This window comes from Pleurodeles waltl, chromosome 4_2 (genome assembly GCF_031143425.1).
Source record: "Pleurodeles waltl isolate 20211129_DDA chromosome 4_2, aPleWal1.hap1.20221129, whole genome shotgun sequence".
Lineage (NCBI taxonomy): Eukaryota > Metazoa > Chordata > Amphibia > Caudata > Salamandridae > Pleurodeles > Pleurodeles waltl.
In genome coordinates this window covers 512,581,680-512,605,457 of record NC_090443.1, presented here as the reverse complement: position 1 = coordinate 512,605,457, position 23,778 = coordinate 512,581,680, and the positions used below count along the sequence as shown (strand labels likewise).

The 23,778-nt window shown below is 42.4% G+C and overlaps 1 protein-coding gene across 1 annotated transcript in view; it reads left to right on the top strand.

The window, feature by feature from the left end:
• The window catches only part of HMCN1 (hemicentin 1), a 1,093,576-nt gene that overhangs the window by 923,504 nt on the left and 146,294 nt on the right, over window positions 1-23,778 (top strand). Inside the window, exon 84 of the mRNA XM_069232006.1 lies at window positions 22,354-22,488. Coding sequence (XP_069088107.1) covers window positions 22,354-22,488 — 135 coding nt within the window. The remainder of the gene's footprint in view (window positions 1-22,353; window positions 22,489-23,778) is intronic.

The window sequence follows — 23,778 nt, the reverse complement described above, 5'->3', positions numbered from 1 at the left end:
AATAGTAATAGTGTAGGCCAAAATAATTAGGTTTAAATATTGAATGTTAGTATATATAGCTAAGTGTGGGTATGCAATGGGCAACAATATTTAGCTCACATCCATGTTTCTTGTCAATGTATGTATTTTCATTTATGCATATGTGGAGTTAAGAATAGTAGATCTGTACTTACCTATAATCACTTACCCTTAGAACATTTTAGTTCTCAATAGCTAGGTCTCAAAACCTTGGCTCCACAAAACTTGTTTCTTGATTGTTTGACATACAATCTACTGCCACAAGCACCCTTCTGAAACCCTTCTTAAAAAGAGAGTGATCTAACAACAAAATGTTATTTTTCCAAGAGCAATTCGAATCTTTACATCATTCCTGCACATACCATCACATTATATTAAGAAATAGTTACATTTAGAGCATTTGGTGTAAATGTATCTTGTGTTTATGTAATAACAATCTGTCATGAAGTGTGCCCTCCTAGACCTATGTTGGACACAACTGGCTTGCAGTTTTCTATTGGACATATTACAGGCCTTATTAAATCTCTCACTGTTTTATCTCAGTGTAAAGCGCCATAGAGGTCCCATCACATCCATACTAAATTGGAAGTCTGTTTACACTAAATTAGCAATGGAAAGTAGGTTCCAGTGTGGGATATGTAATGTGTAGTTGTGTATATCCACTCAGTGTCAATGTTTCACTTCAAGGTGACAATTATATATATTGATATATATATATGTTCGATGGCATGTGTAGCTGCAGATACACATGCTGTGCACTGTTCCTGCCATCTAGTGTTGGGCTCGGAGTGTCACAAGTTGTTTTTCTTCAAAGAAGTCTTTTCGAGTCACGGGACCGAGTGACTCCTCCTTGCGCATGGGCGTCGACTCCATCTTAGATTGTTTTCTTTCTGCCGTCGGGTTCGGCCGTGTTCCTCTTCGCTCCACATTTCGAATCGGGAAAGTTAGCTAAGTATCAAAAATTCTACGGTATTGTCCTTGTTCGGTACTGGTTTAGTGTTAGTGTATCGGCACCGGCATCAAGACCGCTTCAGCGGCCCTTCAGGGCTTCCACTCTTCATCGGGGCCTGGTCGGCCCGACCACACCAGTCATCCAAGACTAATGGACCGGACCCCCTTCCGTTTCTGTCCTAAGTGTCACGCAAAGTATCCTTATACAGACCAGCACCGGGTCTGTACCTGTGTTTGTCGCCCAAACACAGAGAGGATACTTGTGAAGCTTGCGTTTCGATCGAAGAAAACCTTGAGAGATCGACGCGCAAGAAGACTACAAATGGTGTCGAAGCCGAAAGAACAGCTCGACGTCGAGGAGGAAGAAAGAATCTTCATCCAAGAAACGGACTTGGATGAATCCGACAGTGAACGACCCTCGACGGTGCAACAAACCGTGAGTAAACCTGCCCCGTCCCAAACCCAGGGTCACACCAAAAAACTCAAGGCCATGGGGACGCCACCGCCAGCAGGCCGTGGCTCAACCCACAGAAGGGAAGGTGACCAGATAACATCGGCACCGAAAAAGGCCAAAGAGTTGCCGAAGACTTCCGACTCCGGTCGAGATTCCGGCACCGACAAATTTCGACGTCGAGTGGTCGAATCAAGCAAGCCCTGAAAAAGCTCCTCGGAACCGAAAAAGACTATTACACTAGGAATTTCGATACCGAAAAAAACGGCCTCGGAGCCGAAACGACCCTCATACACTAAGGAGCAAGGGCTTTCGATGCAACTCAAAGAAAAGCATAGATTTGAGCAAGATTTGGATATAGAAGAACCTGACCAAAGGCAACAAAGGTTACAAATCCAAAAGGATACAGGCAAGATTCAGACCATCCCTCCACTCAAATCTAAAAGAAAACTAGCTTTTCAAGAATCAGAGATCCAACCAAAAGCCAAAGTGGTTAGAGACAAGTCACCACCACCACAGGTCTCACCACAACCATCCCCACTGCACTCACCACACTTGTCACCAGTGGGAACACCGTAAATGCAGTCACCCACATATACTGGGATGATCCAAGATGATGCTGATGCAGGGGATTTATATGATCCACCAATATCGGATAACAGCCCAGAGTGTTATCCAACCAAGCCGTCACCACCAGAAGACAGTACAGCATACACGCAAGTACTAGCCAGGGCAGCTACGTTCCACAACGTAACAATGCACTCTGAACCAGTGGAGGATGACTTCCTTTTCAACACTCTGGCATCCACCCATGCATCCTATCAAAACCTGCCAATGCTACCGGGCATGCTTAAGCACGCACAACAGGTCTTCCAAGAACCTGTAAAGGGAAGAGCTATAACGCCTAGGGTCGAAAAGAAATATAAACCACCACCAACAGACCCAGTGTTTATAACGCAACAGCTCACACCGGACTCAGTGGTTGTAGGGGCTGCAAGAAAAAGGGCGAACTCGCAATCGTCATGGGATGCCCCACCACCTGACAAAGAGAGTTAAAAATTTGATGCGGCGGGCAAGAGAGTGGCATCACGAGCAGCCAATCAATGGCGAATTGCAAATTCGCAAGCACTACTTGCACGCCACGACAGGGCACACTGGGACGAGATGCAAGACATCATCCAGCACTTGCCCAAGGAACACCAAAAACGTGCCCAGCAAGTAGTTGAAGAGGTACAGGCCATATCAAACAATCAGATAAGGTCTGCATTAGACTCTGCAGATACAGCAGCACGGACTGTCAACACGGCTGTAACGATTCGAAGGCATGCATGGCTGCGGAGTTCTGGATTCAAACCAGAAATACAACAAGCGGTACCAAACAACAGTTGTTTGGGCCAGAAGTCGATACTGCCATCGAAAAGATGAAAAAAGACACAGACACGGCCAAAGCCATGGGTGTGCTCTACTCCTCACAATTCAGAGGCACTTTTAGGAAACCACAATTTAGAGGGGGGTTTCGGCAACAAACATCTGAACCATCCACCTCCCAAACAAAACCTACCTATCAGTCACAATACCAAAGGGGGGGGGGTTCGTGGTTCCTATAGAGGTCAATTCCCAAGAGGAAGATGGAAATTCCAGCCCGCCAAACCAAGCCCTAGCAAGCAGTGACTTCAATGTCACAACACCCCACCACTTGTCACCAGTTGGGGGGAGGCTAACCAAATACTACCACAATTGGACACATATTACCACGGACACATGGGTCCTATCAATTATCCAACATGGTTATTGCATAGAATTCACAACATTCCCTCCAGATGTGCCACCAAAACCGCACAGACTGTCTCCACAACACTTAGACCTATTACATATAGAGGTCCAAGCACTGCTACAAAAACAAGCAATAGAGCTAGTACCCAATCACCAAAAAGGAACAGGCGTTTACTCATTGTATTTCCTTATTCCAAAAAAGGACAAAACGTTAAGGCCTATCTTAGATCTCAGAACACTGAATCTCTTCATCAAATCAGATCATTTCCACATGGTAACACTTCAAGACGTAGTTCCCTTACTAAAAAAGGGGGAATACATGACAACACTGGATCTCAAGGATGCATATTTCCACATACCCATCCATCCATCTCACAGGAAATACCTAAGGTTTGTAATTCAAGGCAAACATTATCAATTCAAAAAGTGCTACCGTTCGGGATAACAACAGCCCCCAGAGTATTTACAAAATGCCTAGCCGTCGTAGCAGCTCACATAAGGAGACAGCACATGCACGTATTCCCATATTTGGACGATTGTCTAATAAAAGCCAACACTCAACAACAATGTCAATTTCACACGCAATGCGTCATAGAAACTCTACACAAACTAGGGTTTTCTATAAATTACCAGAAAACACATCTGCAACCATCCCAACTACAACAATACTTGGGAGCAACACTCAACACACAAAGAGCAATTGCAACTCCAAGCCCACAAAGAGTTAAATCGTTCCAAAATGTAAGATCAAGCATACAACCAAACCAACACTACACGGTAAGGTTTGTAATTAAACTACTAGGCATGATGTCCTCATGCATAGCTATTGTCCCAAACGCAAGACTACACATGCGGCCCTTACAACAGTGCCTAGCAAAACAATGGACGCAAGCACAGGGTCAACTACAAGATCTAGTGTTGATAGACCGCCAAACACACTCTTCGCTTCAATGGTGGAACCCTATAAATTTAAACAAAGGGCGGCCTTTTCAAGACCCAGTGCCTCACGCCATTATCACAACAGATGCTTCCATGGTTGGGTGGGGAGCACACCTCAACTATCACAGCATACAAGGTCAATGGGACAATCAACAAAGAATACTTAACATAAATCACTTGGAACTGCTAGCGGTATTTCTAGCATTAAAGGCGTTTCAACCACTGATAGCCTACAAACACATTCTTGTCAAGACAGACAATATGACAACAATGTATTATCTAAACAAACAAGGGGGGATACACTCATCACAGCTGTGTCTCTTAGCACAAAATATTTGGCATTGGGCAATTCACAACAACATTCGCCTGATAGCACAATACATACCAGGCATTCAAAATCAGTTAGCCGACAATCTCAGTCGAGAGTAACAGCAAACTCACGAATGGGAAATACATCCCCAGATCCTACAGGATCACTTCTACCGCTGGGGGACACCAAACATAGATCTATTTTCAACAAAAGAAAACGCAAAATGCCAAAACTTCGCGTCCAGGTATCTACACCCTCAGTCGAAGGGCAATGCTCTATGGATCAGCTGGTCAGGGATATTTGCTTACGCTTTTCCCCCTCTCCCGCTCATTCCTTATCTGGTCAACAAACTGAGTCAAAACAAACTCAAACTAATACTTATGGCACCAACGTGGGCTCGCCAACCGTGGTACACAACACTGTTGGACTTATCAATAGTACCCCACATCAAACTACCAAACAGACCAGATCTGTTGACACAACACAAACAACAGATCAGACACCCGAATTCAGCATCGCTCAACCTAGCAATCTTGCTCCTGAAGTCTTAGAATTCGGATATTTAAACCTTTCACAAGAATTTATGGAGGTCATTAAACAAGCGAGAAAACCCACAACAAGACATTGTTATGCGAACAAATGGAAAAGATTTGTTTGCTACTGTCAGGCTAATCAAATTATGCCACTAGAAGCCTCCACACAAAACATTGTAAGTTATTTACTACACTTACAAAAGTCTAATCTAGCTTTCTCTTCCATTAAAATCCATCTCACTGCAATATCTGCTTATCTGCAGATTAAACATACAACATCGCTTTTTAGAATCCCAGTTATTAAGGCCTTTATGGAAGGACTAAAAAGAATCATACCCCCAAGGACACCATCAGTACCTTCGTGGAACCTTAATATTGTATTAACACGACTCATGGGCCCACCATGAGAACCCATGCATTCTTGTCAAATCCAATTTCTAACTTGGAAAGTAGCCTTTCTAATAGCCATCACATCACTTCGAAGAGTGAGTGAAATACAAGCATTTACTATTCAAGAACCCTTTATACAAATACATAAACATAAAGTGGTTCTCCGTACAAATCCAAAATTCTTACCAAAAGTCATATCACCATTCCATCTAAACCAAACCTTCGAACTCCCAGTCTTCTTTCCACAACCGGACTCAGTAGCTGAAAGGGCCTTGCATACATTAGACATAAAAAAGCACTAATGTATTACATTGACAGAACGAAACAATTTTGTAAAACAAAACAATTGTTCGTAGCTTTCCAAAAACCTCTTGCAGGTAACACAATATCCAAACAAGGCATTGCCAGATGGATAGTTAAATGCATTCAGACCTGTTACCTTAAAGGTAAAAGAGAATTACCCATTACACCAAGGGGACATTCCACTAGAAAGAAAGGCGCCACAATGGCTTTTCTTGGGAATATACCAATGACAGAAATTTGTAAGGCAGCCACTTGGTCTACGCCTCATACATTTACTAAGCATTACTGTGTAGATGTGTTAGCAACACAACAAGCCACAGTAGGACAGGCTGTATTAAGAACAATATTTCAGACAACTTCAACTTCTACAGGCTGACCACCGCTTTTGGGGAGACTACTGCTTTATAGTCTATGCACAGCATGTGTATCTGCAGCTACACATGCCATCAAACGGAAAATGTCACTTACCCAGTGTACATCTGTTCGTGGCATGAGACGCTGCAGATTCACATGCGCCCTCCCACCTCCCCAGGAGCCTGTAGCCGTTTTTAGTTGCATGAAAATTGTAAATATGTAAATATATATTCTTTTAATACACACTATGTACATACAGTCCTACTCCATTGCATGGGCACCTCTAGTATCCTCACTTTACCAACTCCTACCTCACCCTTTGCGGGGAAAACAATCTAAGATGGAGTCGACGCCAAGGCGCAATGGAGCCTAAAAGGAGGAGTCACTCGGTCCCGTGACTCGAAAAGACTTCTTAGAAGAAAAACAACTTGTAACACTCCGAGCCCAACACTAGATGGCAGGAACAGTGCACAGCATGTGAATCTGCAGTGTCTCATGCCACGAACAGATGTACACTGGGTAAGTGACATTTTCCATATAATCCAAGTCGCTCAGGGCACGGCAGGCCTTGGCGTCGGCACGAACCCCGATCAATCACTCCCATGCCTCTCCTCTCGGTAAACGCTCAATATCGTCGATCCTCCGAAAAAGAAAGAAACTGCCAAGGCCACAAACATCTTGTGAGCAAATAAACACTTAAATGTTGTGGTAACACCCAACGCGTTTCGGAAAGCTATGCTTTCTTGTTCACGAGTAAATTCAATGCCCATTTCTACCTTATTTAAATCAAACAGTGCTTCCATATGCAACATAACGACATATACGATTGACTTCTCTGACTTCATACTATTTTAAGAAATAACATTGGTCATCTTAAAACATGTTCTTATCTATTACATTTAACTATCAATGCCCCACAATAGTTGCCCTACATTCTTTCATAATTATTCAACAAATATCTTTACCCAGTGGGTTTACTAAGTGCAATCCTAATTCATAATATAAAACACCATTTTTAGCTCAGAGGTTATCGCCACCACAGGACCATCTTCCCCAGCAAATCTTTCTGTTAAATTTAAGAACATTTCGGCCCTTTAAAATACTTTCAGATACGGTCATGCGCTATTGTTGATTTTAACAGTATTATTATCAATCGAAACCTTAATTTCTTTGTCCTTTACATTGAGGCATACTCCATCATTTTCTAATACCCCCATCATTATTAGCCACCCAAGTGGGCATTTAAAGGGAACAAAAACTAATTTACTGTTCTAGTCCAAAGTCAATAATTATAACAATATTATTTTCAATCAAACCTGCATTTCTTTTATCCTTTATATTGAGGCATATTTCATTAATGTTCTAATACTCCCATCCTTATTTGCCGCCCAAGTAGGCATTTGAAAGGATACCAAAGCACATTTGCTCTTCCAGTCCAAAGGCACAAAATTAAATCAATCATATAGTCCAACGTCAGTCGTTAGTCAAAATGTACCCCACCTGCAAATAAAAACATATATTTTAAAAGCATTACAAATCCATTAAAGATTCAAAACAGCATGATCATAAAACATTATAAGAAACAGCCAACATGTTATCATTTTATCAAATGTGTTGCCAATTCCTCATCACTATTTAATCAAACTGGATACAAGGAGTTCAGACCAAGCTTTCTTAATTCCAAACTTGTATTTCCTCCCCTTTCATTGGGTGCAATCCTATCCTGGATTACAAATTTCAATTTATTGCTGTTCTGCTCATGATATAACCTAAAATGTCTTGCCACTGGATATGTCTTATCGTCATGCATGATAGCTCTCGTGTGTTCCAGTACTCTCTTCTTTGCTGTGTGAAAAGGACTCCCCACATAAAATGTATTACATGGGCATTGTAAAGCATATACACTGTAATCAGAATTACAAGTTACATGTTTCTCAACCCTAAATGGTTTCGGAATACCTGGAAACTTGACCACTATGTTTACAGGCCTTGCAATTCCCACAAATAAAAAAACCTTTAATAGGTTTACTGTTGTCTATTTTCGGCAGTAAGCACTGACTCAAAGAGTCTTTAAGAGAATTACTGCGTCTAAAAGTGAATCTAGGACATTTATCTAATACACTCGCCAGAGTTTCATCTGTGTGTAGAACTGGACAGAACTTTTGAAATATCCTTTTCATTTCACCTACTTTGTTGTGGAAAGTTGTAATAAATCTCATAGATTCATCATTTTTCTTTGCATCAATCTTTTTGACCACCAATAGATCCTCTCTTTCAACTAACTTTACCTTTGTCAATGCTTTTTCAATAGTTTTATCTGAGTAGCCCCTTTCCTTTCACTGTTTTATCATAATCTTCATCTGTTTATGAAAGACTATGTCAGAGCTGCAATTCCTTCTCACTCTTAATAATTCTCCAGAAGGAATACTTTGTATTAGGTTTTTCGGATGGCTACTCTTTGCATGAAGCAGACTGTTCCCCGCCGTTTTCTTTCTATATAAAGCACAGTCACTCTTTTGTATTCACAATATGTACTTTGACATCAAGAAATCCAATTTCCTTCAACTGGATTTCCCCAGTAAATTTTAAATTAAGGGAATTGTCATTGAGAATGGCCATGAATTGTTCAGTCGATTCAGCAGTACCTCTCCAATTACAAAAGATATAATTGATGTAGCTAACCCAAAGGACCACATGCTCTTCAATTTCAGCAATGTTCCCAACAAACTGTTCCTCCCACCAGCCAAGGTACAGACCTGCGTAGCTTGGTGCACAACAAGTGCCCATCGCAGTCCCTTGTGTTTGACAATATATGGGCTTGTCAAAAAGAAAGAAATTATTAGTCAGACCGATATAGATCATATCAAGTAATATTTTAATATGGAATAAATATGATGCACATCAGGCTCTCAAGAAGAGTCCAACAGCCCTAATTCCATTATTGTAAGGTATACAAGGATAGAGACTATTCACATCCAGGCTCATCAAAAGGAAATCTTCTTTCCAGTTGACTTCAATAATAATCCTCAAAAATCCCCTGGGTCCTTAATATATGAAGACAATGCTTCAACAAAAGGACGCAGAAAGTAATCCACATACTTAGAGGTTTTATCAAGTAAACAACCTATTGATGAGACAATAGGTCTTCCAGGGGGATTCCTATCATCTTTATGTAATTTAGGTAAAAATTAGGTAGCTTGAGTTTTAGGAAATTCTAATTTAAAAAAATTATGTTCCTCCCATTCAATTAGACCCTTGTCTTTCCACTCCTCCAAAGTCTCAAAAACCTTTGCTTGTGTCATTTCACCTTTCTTAGAGTCTGCATAGCTGTTACCATCCTGTAATTGCCTTAGACCCTCATGCTGATAGATCTCTCTTGCCAACCTAACTACATTACCCTCCTTATCTAATTTTTTTAACCACAATAGCCTTATTGTTTTGTAATGATGTGATTGCTTCTCTGTGTTGAGGTTGGAGATTGTCAAATTGAGCCCTCTTTGTATACCTCAACTTTTTCAATTCTTTTATAATGCCTTTCTCAAAGATATTAATGGCATCATTATTAATAGGAGGCAAAAAGATAGACTTTGGTTTAAAACCACTTGGACAGCGCACTTCAATGTCTATTCCCTCATTCATTAAGTTTAAGAGAGGGTCAGAGGTAGCCTCTATTTCATCATCCAACTCACAGATGGTATGTAACATCTCAATATCCCCTATCTATAGCTTAGACAGTAGAACCTGGTTATACCTCTGTGTTTCTTCTGATTTACTTGTAAACCACTTTTTTAATTTAAATTTTCTACTGAAGTGAAACAAATCAATACGACTTTGTGTATAATCAAAGTGTACCATTGTACAGAAGGATAGTCCTAAAGATAGTACCTCAACCTCTGGTCCAGATAAACCGAAAGGTTGACTCCAGTCATTTTGTCCATCATTGTGATGTTGACTGGCCCATTGTTTGCATTCCCACTGGGCCTCCCTTCAAGTCTTGCATTCATCCGCATATTCTTGCATTTTTTCCTCTTCCGCAACCTTTACGATTTTCGACTCCTCTTCCTGTTTGTCCCGTTGATCTCCCTTGGGCTATGAGGTCAAATTCCTTTAAAATGGTGTATTTTTCTCAACCTATATCAGATGGTAAATGCATCGCTTTCACTGTCCTCACTTTCTCGTAAACCTTGCCTCGAGTCATATTGCGATATTCCACTGACTATAGTCCCAGAATCACTATAAGATTTCAACTGTCCATCTATTGCCAGTTTTCCAGAAGATCTTTGTCTGATCTGGTCATATTTCCTGCCAAACGTGAGAATCCTTCCTCTTTCATAATCATCTTGATCCCTTTTAACTTATGTTGCTTTTTTGATTTCAATATTTCTTCTGTCTTGTTAAGCTTGTTTTCAAGTTTGTCCATTTCTTTCTTAAATTCCTCCAATGAACACGCCTCTTTCAGTTCTTTAGTGACTTTGTCAATCTCAATCATTAACCTATTCCGCTCTTTCCATGCATATGTAATCAATATTATTAACATTGATACTGCATTGATGGTTATTGGCCATCCATTCCTCAATCATTTCCGGATCCGGATTTCCAGAGGTAGGCACAACAAAAATCCTTAAGCCTCTTGGGATTCTCTCACATTCTATGTATTTTTGTAGTGTAACTGCTTCTCACCATTTAGACTGTTCCTTTTTCGAATGTATCCATAATGTATCCCAAAGTCATTTTATAGTTTTGCCATTTCTGTCCTTATTATTCTTTCCCTAATTACCGCCTGTTTCTCCTTGAGAAATGAAGTATATAAAATTCACTGACTAAAGCAAAAGTTAAAGGGAGGCTATAGTTAGGGACTGAATTTTCTCATACAAAGCCATAAAAAGTCAGCAGTTGTAATTACCAGCTCTAACTATACCTTGTTCCCCCGCAATACACTGATTACGACCACACATATTACATCAATCATGACATACTGTTTTTTGCTGGTAAGAAAGGTTTTCTTATCAGCAGCTCTTTTCTCTTTTATTCCATTGTCTGCATTTCGTCCCTTCCTTTTGTTTCTCATTTGTGAGGAGATAACAAACTTCTCTGTTGCTTTCTTCTTAAAGTTTTTGAGGGCATTATGATTGTCATTTAAGTGTTAGCAGCTGTCTGTAACGACAAAACAAATGAGTACCGTTAGCTTTTTTTTTACATACTTTTAAATTATATGTTTGAAGGGTGGCACATTGCATATATAACTGAGCATATGGGTCTGACAGTGCACACCTAACTCAGTGCAACTCTCAAAAACATTTCTCACCTTTTAATAGGAAAGGACCATGCTCATTGGCCTACCTACAGCCTATCTGAGGGGTGGGTTTTCTGTAGTAAAAGGACTGTTTAACAGTTGTCATGCAGGTTTTCTGGTATTAAGTCGAGCTGGTGTTTAAAAGGAACACACTCAGGGTCAGTAGTAATAGGACTGACTATGTATGAAGCACTACTTCTCTGAATGGGAGACTACCTTGTGTCAGTACTTGACTACATATCTGAGTGACTGTATGAGTTAGCAACTGGTACTGATACTGCAGTATGCAGACCTGCTATTTGGATGCTTGCATGAATGGATGAGTGTCTTCAGTTTCGGACTTGGTGTCTGAGTGCTTCTCTCCTATTATAAGTAGGCAATGAGTAGCAGTATGGGTGGTACACTGCATATATAACTGGGCATAGGGATATGTCAGTGCAAATGTAAGTCAGTGAAACTCTCAAATACATTTCTCACCTTTTAATAAGAAAGGACCATACTCCATGGCCTACCTACAGCCTAGGGGAGGGGTGACTCTTCTGCAGTAAACGTTCAGTTTAAGACTTGTCAAGCAGATTTTCTACTGCCAAGTTGAGCTGACGTATAAAACTACACACTCAGCAGAACCAGGCCTGACCCATGTTTAAAGCAGTAGTTCTCTGGATGGGGGACTAGGTTTCTCAGCAGTTGCATAGATATGTAAATGATTGTATCATTTAGCAAACTGGTTCTGATACTGCACTATACAAAGCTGCTGTTTGCATGTATGCATGAATGTATGAGTGTCTCTTTCAGTGTTCGGCTGTGTTTCTGAGAGCTTCTATCCTCTTATAAGTAGGTTCATGAGGTGCAGTAAGAGTGGTACTCTGCATACATAACTGGGCCTACGACTCTGCCAGTGCAGATCTAAGTCCGTGAACTCTTAAGAACATCTCATCTTTTCATCACATAACACCATGGTCAATGATGTGAGGGCGACGTTTCTGCAGGAGGTCAGTTTAAGACTTGCCAAGCATGTTTTCTAGATTCAACTCAAGCTGACGTACAAAACTACTCACTCAGGATCAGCAGTAATAGCCTGACCCACTTTTAAAGCACTACTTCTCTAACATACCTACACCATGACTATAAGGTATCTAGTACACACCTAAGAACTTTTACTTGTAAATGTGTGATGTACTACTGCACTCTACTACTTTTACTATGAATTCTGGGACTTGTAGTATTCATTTACAATGGAATAAAGGACTCTACAAATACCAACATTTAAACAACAATCTCTCTGTACATAAACATATCACACATATATCTGTCAAATATATAGGAAGGGTCACACGACCAGTCACAAATTCCCATATTTCTTAGTAATTGCTATAAACCTGAGATATACATATATATTTTAAATTGCATTTTTTAAATAATTTAATCTAATTTAATTACCTATAAATTGAGTTTGTAGGTCAAATAATTTGTTTTATGCTCTTGTAAGATAGTTTAAAATATCTCAGAACATTTTAAAGCTCAGCATAAGAATGACACACCACTCTCATATAAAGCAAATATTAATGGCAACCTTTTCAACTTTGCACTATTTTATACTGGTAAAGGCAGATAATCAAAAGATGCTTTCTATTTTTATGTTTAATCACTGCACCTCTGAATGGGTCTTGCTTATTTAACCCATTCTTCACTTCTGTGAAGAACGTAAAATTAAAATCTATTTGTGATTATTTGTGAATTCTTCGTGACCTTCAGTGATGCCCCTGTTTAATTTTGCAATGAATTTATGAATATTTACGGGAGTTCAAAAACATACCTAGCTTTCTTTTAAAAAAAGCTTTACAACTATATTACACCCAAAAAGAACTTCTGATTAGGAAAACATTTAATCATTCTAGTATAAACACTCAGAAGACTTCTACTTTTAGTTAAATGTAGTACTAGCTCTTTAATAGCCTTCCCTCAACACTCCTTTGGCAGGGTTTCCATAACAACCCACTAGAAGCACTAGGTCAAAAGTGTAGCTTATGCTTTACAAACTGCACATTACTGTGCAACTGAAATTCAGCAGGAGTGCTCGACTCTTTTAAAATGTAACCATATCAAAGAATACATTTAAAGCACATCCAATTACAGAGGTATTTACTAACTTTAAAAAAAATAACCTAATTTTAATAATCTGCTAATTAAAGCCGTCCAACAAGGGGTATCCTTTTTTTCAAACAACTCCCGCCCTCCATTTTAACTGCCTTTGATTCTTGTGCAGCCTTCTCCTGTGAGCTATTCCTGCTTGCCTTCAGAATGTTCAGAGTGTTGATTATAGGTCACAGCTTTGTGTTTTGGGCTAGTTAGTATGCTAGAAAGAGTGGCATTGACAAGTACCTGGGTTTGTCAAATGTGGACATAATTGTGCACTGTGGTGGTAATGACCTGGGCATACTCACTGGGGTAGGACTGGAAATCCTAATGAAGAGTGCCTTTGCACAATTAATTGCACTTTTTCCTCACACTACCTTCGTATTCTCCAATATATGCTAAGGGCAGAAATAAAAAATGGTGACCAAATTCTGTCCACACATAGACAAAGCCAGGAAACATGTTAATAAAATTGTTTCAGCATTTCTCAGAGACCATAACATGGGCTCTATCTACAATAACAACCTGCGCTTTGACATGGATGGAATTTATGGAAGTAATGTTGTTCACTTCACAGACAAAGGCATCAGGGTTTTTCTCACCAACTTGAAACACTGCATCCTATATTGTGTGTAGTTATCATCCACTACACAATAAACACAAAGGAACTTGCCAGAGCTATCCTATTTGCCCAAACAGTTGCTCATTTTATTTCAATATCTCTTTTTTTAACACCTTTTCAAAATTCACGAATACGTCATGAATACGCAAAACAAAAGCATACATTCAATGCACACCACCACATTTTAAATTTACAAGTGCTTAAATAATTATGTACACTACAATGAGCGCATTAATGTAACTGGGTGTCTGAGTGCCTCTATCTGCAGATCTGTGAGTTGGTGTATGACTGAGTTGGTCTGTGTTGGAGGCTGGCCTGGTTTGTAGTGGGTACCTGTGGTACTTACACCTAATATCTGGTCCAGTTATCCCTTGTTAGTAAAATGTAGGCAGTGTCTAGAAACCAGGCTCTCTAGGCGTAGCTGAGCAGCCAAGGCTTATCTAGGACACATGCAAAGCTCATACAATACCATTGTAGTCACACAGCACTCACACACATGAAGGAAAATACTCAGTGTAAGAAAAATAAAGGTACCTTATTTTGGTGACACAAATGCCGAAAATACCACAGAGACTATACTCCCTTAGGAAGTAAGTAATACACAAATTATATACACTAGTATGCAAAATCAGGTGTACAAATTGTTAGAAAACAGTGCAAATGGTGAGAATCAGGATAATTAGAAATGGGCCTAGGGGGGAACACAAACCATATATTAAGAAAGTGGAATGTGAATGTCAGTTGTAGAGGGGCACTGGGAGTATTAGAAAACACCAAAGGTAAGTAATAGAAACCACCCCAGAGCTAAGGAAAGCAGGAGTAATTCACAGTAACTTTCCTAAAACACACAAGAACACGAGAAAGAAGATAATGCAAGAACCAGAAGAGGCTGCAAGTCACCAACAGTGGATTCCTGGACCTGAAGACCTATGGAAGAGGGGGACTAAGTCCAAGAAGCACAGAAGGGAGGACAGGAGCCCCTGCTAACTCGGATGAAGGGCAAAAGAAGAATCACAGGTGAAGAACAACAGTCAGTGCTGCACCCAAGAAGATGGATGTGGGTTCCTGGTTGGTACAGATGATATCCCACGCCAGATGGAAGATTGCAATCTGGTTTACATCGCTGGATTCTGCCAACAAGCCTTGGCACAAGCAAAGCTCACGGTTAGCAGAAAATGGCGCTGCCCAGGACCAGGAGGGACGTGGTGGACTCTACCCAGGAGGGGGAGTTAGAGGGGGCTCTCAGCAACTCAGAGAGCCCACAGGAGGCCAGGCTGCGTGCACAGGAGTCCCACAGCACAGGGACAAAGAAGGTGCAAAAGGAGGCCCACGCAACACTACAACAGGGGATCCCATGCCGCCGGAGAACCACTTAGGAAGCTGTGCGTGGGAGGATAGAGTGCTGGGGGCCAGAGCTGCATGTGCACGAAGAACTTCCAGATGGATGCCCCCAAGTTGGGCAACTGCACAACATGAGGTGCACTGGGGTACTGTCTTGCTTGGGGAGGCAAGCTCCCTCCTCCACCAAAATTGGACAGTAGGACGTCAGGACCGTCAGGACCACTTCAGTCCACCACCTGTGATGCTGGATCGACGCAACTCGTCAGGAGAGGGGACCCCCGCCGCTGGTCGTCGATGCAGAGAGGTACCTGCTGAAGCAGGGGAGTGACCCCTTCACTCCAAGGGAGATTCCTTCGCTCTTCTGGTGCAGGCTGAAGACAGGCTGTCCTCTGAGGATGAACGACCGGGAAACAGTTGCAGGTGCTGCCAGGAGTTGAAGATACAATGTTGCAGAAGTCGTCATTGCTGCTTTGTTGCAGTTTGTAGAGTTTCTGGAGGGTCCAGATGCAGTTTCCTCAGTGAGAAGGTGAAGTAAAGGATGCAGAGGATTCCTGCTGGAGTCTTGCAATCTGAATCTGAAGAACCACCCAAGAAAGAGACCCTAAATAGCCCTGAAAAGGGGACTGGTCAGCTACACAGGTAAGCACCTATCAGGGGAGGGCTCTGACGTTACCTGCTGGCACTGGCCACTCGGATGCTCCCAGAGTTCCCTGCCAATTTGGAATCCAAGATGGCAAAACCCAGGGACCCTCTGGAGGAGATCTGAGCACCACCCCTGGGGTGTTGATGGACAGGGGAGTTGTCACTCCCCTTTCCTTTATCCAGTTTTGCACCAGAGCAGGGACTGGGAGGTCCCTGAACCGGTGTAGACTGGATTATGCCAGGAGGAGACCAAATGTGCCCTACAAAGCATTTCCAGTGGCTTGGGGGGGCTACCCCTCCCAAGCCTGTAACACCTATTTCCAAAGGGAGAGGGTATAACACCCCTCTCCCAAAGGAAATCCTTTGTTCTGCCTTCCTGGACTTGAGCTGCTCAAGCAACAGGATGGCAGAAAACTGTCTGAGAGGTGGCAGCACCTGGGGCTGCCTGGAAAACCTCAGAAGGCTGGAATGGCAATACTGGGGGTCCTCTAAGGAGCCCCCAGACTGCATGGAATCATGCAAACAATGCTTGCAAAAGCATAGGGATATGATTCTAACATGTTTGATACCAAACATGCTTATGTTCATAGTTACCATTATGTAACTAGACATAGGTAGTGACCTATCTCCAGTACAAGTGTAAAATGGCATCCCGGCACACACGAAGTCCGAGAAAATGGTCCTGGAGGTCATGGGGGCAACTCTGCTAGTGCAGGGGTGTGCTCACACACAGGTACGCTGCACCCTGCCCTCCAGGCTAGAGGGCCTGCTATAGGGGTAACTTATAAGTCACCTGGCACAGTATAAATTGCAGTGAAAGGGTGCATGAACCTTTTCACACATTCTGCAATGGCAGTCCTGTAGAACTCCCTATGCATGGGCTCCCTATGGGTGGCAAAAGATATGCTGCAGCCCATAGAGATCCCCTGGAACCTCAGTGCCCTGGGTATCTAAGTACCATATACTAGGGACTTATAAGGGGGCACCAGTATGCCATTTTTGGGTGAAATACTGAGTTAACAGTATGCAACAACAAAATTTAGAGGAGAGGGAGCATAATCACTGGGGTACTGGTTAGCAGGATCCCAGTGAAAACAGTCAAGAACACTGACAGGCAGAAAATGGGGGTAACCATGGCAAAAAAGGGTACTGTCCTACAGTCTGTGGGTGCAGGAGTGTCTGACTGAGTGTCTGAGTGGGTGCATGAGTACCTCAGTGGGTGTGTGAATGGGTGCATGAGTCTCTGAGTGTGTCTGTAACTAGGTGCTAGAGTCTGAGTCTATGAGTGTGTGCATGAGTCTCTGAGTGGGTCTATGAGTGTGTGCATGAGTACCTGTGTGGGTGTGTGAGTGTGTTTACAAGTGCCTGAGTGGATTTCTTAGTGGGTGCATGAGTGTCTGAGTAAATCTGTGAGTGGGTGCATGAGTGTGTCAGTGGGTCTGTGAGTGCATGTATGTCTTAGTGGCTCTTAACTGCCTGCATGTCTCTATGTGGGTCTGTGAGTGGGTGTATGAGTGACTGAGAGGGTATGTCAGTAGGTGCTTGAGTCTCTGATTAGATCCGTGAGTGGGTGTGTAAGTGCATGTCTGGGTTTGTGAGTGAGTGCGTGCATGAGTACCTCAGTGGGTGTGTGAGTGGGTGCATGAGTGTCTGAGTGGGTCTTTGAGTGGGTGCATTAGTGTCTGAGTGGGGCATGAGTACCTCAGTGTGTGTGTGTGTGACTGGGGGCATGGGTCTGTGAGTGGGTGCATGAGTCTCTGACTCTATAAGTACATGCATGAGTCTCTGAGTGGGTGTATGAGTGCATGCATGGGAACCTATGTGGGTGAGTGGGTGCGCAAATGTCTGAGTGGGTTTCTTAGTGAGTACATGAGTGTCTGAGTGGGTCTGTGAGTGGGTGCAACTCACAGGACCTGGAACTCCCTCCCCACCAGCCTCAGGACCACCCAGGACCACTCCGCTTTCCGGAGACTCCTAAAGACCTGGCTTTTCGAGCAGCAGTAACCCCCTCTTTCCCCTAGCGCCTTGAGACCCGCACGGGTGAGTAGCGCGCTTTATAAATGTTAATGATTTTGATTTGATTTGATTTGATTTGCATGAGTGTCTGAGTGGGTCTGTAAGTGCATGCATGAGTGGTTCTGTGACTGCCTGTATAAGTCTCTAAATGGGTCTGTGATTGGTTGTATGAGTGACTGAGTGGGTATGTCTGTAGGTGCTTGAGTTTCTGATTAGATCCGTGAGTGGGTGCGTAAGTGCATGTCTGGGTTTGTGATTGTATCGACAACTGTCTGAGCGGGTCTCTGAGTGGGTGCATGAGTACCTCAGTGGGTGTGTAAGTGGGTGCATGAGTCTCTGAGTCTATGAGTGTGCCTCATGAGTCTCTGAGTGGGTCAATGCGTGTGTGCATTAGTACCTGTCTAAGTGGGTTAATGAGTGTCTGAGTGGGTCTTTGAGTGTGTGCATTAGTGTCTGTGTGAGTGTCTGAGTGGTGCATGAGTACCTCAGTGTGTGTGTGTGGGTGTGTGACTGGGGACATAGGGTCTGTGAGTGGGTGCATGAGTCTTCAACTCTATAAGTACATGCATGAGTCACTGAGTGCGTCTATGAGTGCATGCATGAGAACCTATGTGGGTGAGTGGGTGCACGAATGTCTGAGTGGGTTTCAAGTGGGTACATGAGTGTCTGAGTGGGTCTGTGAGTGGGTGCATGAGTGTCTGAGTGGGTCTGTGAGTGCATGCATGAGTGATTCTGTAAATGCCTGTAAAAGTCTCTAAGTGGGTCTGTGATTGGTTGTATGAGTGACTGAGTGGGTCTGTCCGTAAGTGCTTGAGTCTCTGAGTGGGTCTGTGAATGGGTGCATAAGTGCATGTCTGGATTTATGAGTGGGTCTCTGAGTGGGCAGATGAGTTAGTGAGTGTCTGAGTGGGTGCAAGAGTACCTCAGTGGGTGTGTGTGTGTGTGTGTGTGTGCGTGTGTGTGCATCAGTTTCTGAGTGAGTCTTCGAGTGGGTGCATGAGTCTACGTGCGTCTCTTGAGTGTCTGAGTGGTTTGGTGAGTGTCAATATCTTTTTTTTTTTAAATGCTGCTAATATTCGCAAATTTGTCGGAGAGCTACATGGAGCTGCGGCAGGCATCACAACGGATTAGTGAGTATCCACATTGTGAAAAATAAGTCTTCCCATTTTTTAAACGTATAACCTGTCTCAAAAACACTTTTCTGTTTCATCCATGGGGTCAGAGTACCTCAACCCTGACCCCTAATGCCACCTTACACATGTTTTACCTTCTTATTTGAGGCTCAGTGACCATTGCCCTTTCTAGAAAAGGGCAGCTGCAACTTTCAGATCAGGCTGTGGCCAGCCAATAAAAGCATTAGTGTGGCTCGAGAGTTCGCAAATACGCCACAAGTGGATTTGAGAAGGGCTCGTGTCTGCAGATATACAAAATTAGTTTTCCTTTAATTTCTCAAAAATTACCGAATGGATTCACACCAAATAAGAACAAGCATTGGTAAATGCATTAGGTTTCGCCTATGTGAATAATATTTTTTTTAGGGTAGAGCCTGCGTCGCATGTATCGCTAACGAGACGCTTTAGGTATTAGAAAAGGGCTTGGAGCCCTGTCGATGTCACATCAGTGTCTTTCATTGGCAAGTTGGGTTGCCTGTTAGAATCCGCTTCTTTTGATTAGTGGCAGGCACGCATACGTCATGCCTTTTCCGGTGGTTAGCCCTCCTCGAGCGCAGCGACCAAGTACAGAAAACATGCGAGGCTCGCTGTGTTTGTGGACTACTTTTTCTCTGTTTTCGCAGCGCGATCTCGCTGGGCAGAAGTCCAGCGCTTCGCATACTATCGACCTTCTTACTCAGTTAATTGCACTTTTGCCGATAGGAATTATTAGTGTGAACTGTTTTTTTTTTTTATGCAAGAAAAATCCGGTTGGGAGTTTACAACTGTGAACAGCTGTAACTCCGACAAATGCGAGACCCTAGTGCATTGCAAATGCTTGTTGTTGTTGTACGTTTAGCTTGGTAAGCCAAGATTGCTGACAAAGACCGGCTAGTGGCTTCCATGACCTCTAGGAAGCCCACTGCCAACAGGTGTGAGTACAAATGCTGCAGCTTGACCATCAGTCAGGGGAAGCCTTTGTGTTTCAAAGAAGGCTGAGAAAGGCAGGTAATGAGATTTATGTTCCAATCAATACACACGCATTACAGCAGGCGGCTCTTTGTATACCCATAAGTACTGCACAGGAACGTTGCTTGTATATGCTCCACCTTCCTAGCAGAGCATACCCAGTGGTCATTATTGACCTTGTGCTCTTATTTTAAGGTCAATTTGGAGAGTAACTTCAGTACATGAAAATCTCCCACTTCGCGTGGTTTTAAGGTCCGCTCTGTGTCATATTATTTTCCTATCTTGAACAAATGGGGACCTTCTTATAAAATACGGAGTGAGAAGTTCTTAGAAATGACCAAGTGGTTGCCTTTGTACTTATATCACCATTAACTCTGTGGTTTGATTTACAAGCCTGATTCATTAACTTAACGGCCTCTGACTTTTTTCGAAAGGCCCATCTTTCTATGGAAGGTGGCTATTTGACCAGAGGTGTGTGAAGGCTGCTCCAGATCGAACACTAGTGCAATACTATCCCCTACTGGCCACCGTCCACATGCTTAAACTGGCAGTAAAGCCACCCAGATGGAACAGAAATAGAGTGGAATCAAAGCATTTACGTTTCAAAGATTTCTTTCACATGTGGAGCATGCAGTTGTCTTATCAAAGGAGGTGAATAAAAAGGTGCGGGACAACTCAAACCAATAACAAACCAGGCAATGCCCAGCAGCTTCTTTATTCGGCACACACGTGATTTCGCCCAAAAACGCACATGGATGTGGATGCCTGCTTTAGCCCCAAAGGCACCGTAAAGTGCACAAAGAGCGCGGGAGCCCTCAAGGAGGTCGTCGCTTGTGCCCCGGGGAAACAGTGGAGTGCACACTCGATCGGAGTGTGAAACTGACCCAGGCACACTCGGTCTGAGCAGCTGCTGAGCCCTTCGGTAGTCGGGCAGCACTGCAGAGGGAAAATCCTTAGTTTGCAGAGGGAAAATCATTAGTTTGAAAGTAGTTAACAAGCAGTGCTTCCATATCTTAGAGACAGCACAAGAGCTGCCTAGGCACAACTGTAGAGATGGCCAATGATCACACAGGAAAGCGATGACAGTGTAATGATAAGTTTAATAATACAACGCCCCAGCCACCTCACATCACAGTCCTTGTCACCCTCAGATCTCCTCCAACAGTCTCAGCTCTCCTCCTGGAATCCTGGTGGGAGAGCCCATTATGATAAGGGTCAGAGGGGACACCTGGGCCAGGGATGAACCAACAAAGGAAATACAAGATACCACAACAACCTAAAACAAAAGTCCCACAAAGCGGATGAAAATAGTACTTCGGCCCCGGAAAACTGATAAGAGAAGCACACTTAGAAAAAGCATTAGTAAATGCAAGAAAATAGTGTGCCAGCCAATAGAAATGGAGGAAAAGTAAGTGACAAGCACAGGAACCAATGAAAGTAATGAAAGCAAGGGTGGGGGGTGATGTGAGCCCCTTTTAAGATTTAGATTAAATACAATAGATTTTCCACAAGCACAAGCGCTGTACAGGCGAAACCTAAAAAAAGGCTTCTTTCTGGGCCACAAGCTACCTTTCTACCAAATTTGGTGTAATTCCGTCCAGTGCTTCAGGCTGTATTCATGTTCAAAATCAAATGGGAAACACACTTTTTTTAACCACCCCCATTTTCTCAGCCCCCGCTTGACGGATCACTCTGAAACTTCCCATGCACAACAAGATTTTTGGGCACTCTTGTTTTGGAAAATTTTGTGAAGATTTGTCAAACTGTGCAAAAGATATAGGTAAGTCAAAAAAACGATTTTTCAATGGAAACTACCTACTGGCAAGCACCAGTAGGTAATATATATAAATATATCATACTAAATATATGTATAGTATACGTTTGTGTGTCTGTGTATACACATGTCTGTGTGTGAGAGAGAGCAGACAAGGTTTTGTTTCCTGTGAGTCACTCGTCCAAGGGTGATTGAGGCATCATCAAGCATTATCCAGTGTTAAAGCAGCAAAAAACAGATTGTGATACCCGCGGCAGGCTGGCATTTACTAATGTGAAAGTGCTGTTAACTCTTAACTTGCAGGAATTGTGTTTCACATGTCTATGTTTTACTATGCTCCACTTCTCTTTACTGAACCATAACATGATTTTTGGTTTGTGAACCTAGCACAGTTCGACAGTGTGAATGGGCACAGCCAACTCATCATTGAAAGGGTACTGAAAGATGACTCGGGCACTTATGTGTGCACAGCGGAAAACACAGTTGGCTCAATCAAGGCTATTGGTTTTGTCTATGTCAAAGGTATGTCTAAAATGTTCTGCTTGGTGATTTTAAATAAATATGTATTTGTGCTGTTCTAGTATTACTGATATTCAGAAGAAAGGAGAAAACTGAGAAGGTGCTTGTCACCTCCCATTGAGATGTTGATCCTTAGGGTCAACTAACAAACAGCAACAGGTGATATTTGTGTTCTATCATCTGATCAGCAGACCCTACCCAAGCCATTGAACCGCCTCCTGCCAATGGAAGGTGTCTTTCTTTGTGACAGAAGATACGCCTTTGATGTACCTATTGAGGTCCCATTCACAAAAGCATTTATGAGTACAGCAAAGGTTACTACCAGAGAATTATTTTACAGAATCATAAATTCCTTTGTGAATCGGCCTGGATGCACCCAACAACCCTATTAGTAAAGTTGGAAAGAGTGCACAGTCCTTTCTGTTTGTACTAATTGTACTTTGATAATCCCTGAAAACTCATGAAATATTCAGATTTTAGATCTTTTGGTGCTAATTCAAACAAGGATGCAAGAGTATGTAAAAGAGTGATAGAAGAGTTTTACTTTACATACTCCAAAGTGCCTTTGTAGATAAACCTCTCAGTCTCCACATTAAGGCCAGAAAAAAGGATCAACTTTGGGTGAACTGATACTTGCGCATACCTAATTTCTAAACTGCATACCCATTTATTGAGCGTGCAAGTCTTTTGGTCTTGCACAGGATATGCCTTCATAGTTTGTTGTACTAATGCCATGCTAGGTCACCTGATTCCAAGATCTCACATTGTATGGTGGGGTCTACAGTGCCATTACCTCTAAACTAATCTTAACTAATGCTTTCTCACAGAAAAAGGACCCACCAAATGAATGACTATTTGATTGAAAAAACGGGTGTGAAAAGTAATTCTTCATTGTGAAAATTTGAAAGTTAAAACTGTTTCTGGGCTTTACAACAAATGTAATGCATGGGTTGAAAATATCTGTATTTTTTATTTATTGATAAGTTTGATAAAGTGCTAAGTATCTCAGTTTGAGATCTTTCGAGCACCTAAAGGGAGGTGTGTAACGTTATAGCAAGCAGACGGACTAATCAAGTCCAATTTTCATCAGTCATGATCACTGTTCTTTGTTGAGTACAGTTAAAGGCAATCCTGAATATTTTGGTTTTCAAATGTTTCATGAAGCCTGTGCAGTTAGCTTTAGATTCCAGTCCAGAGGGTTAATTTATGAATGCCCAGTGATCTTCCTCTGTGTTTCATCCTCTTGAATGATTGTTGGGTGATCAGAGTGGTAGGCTCTGAGTGGGGGGCTCT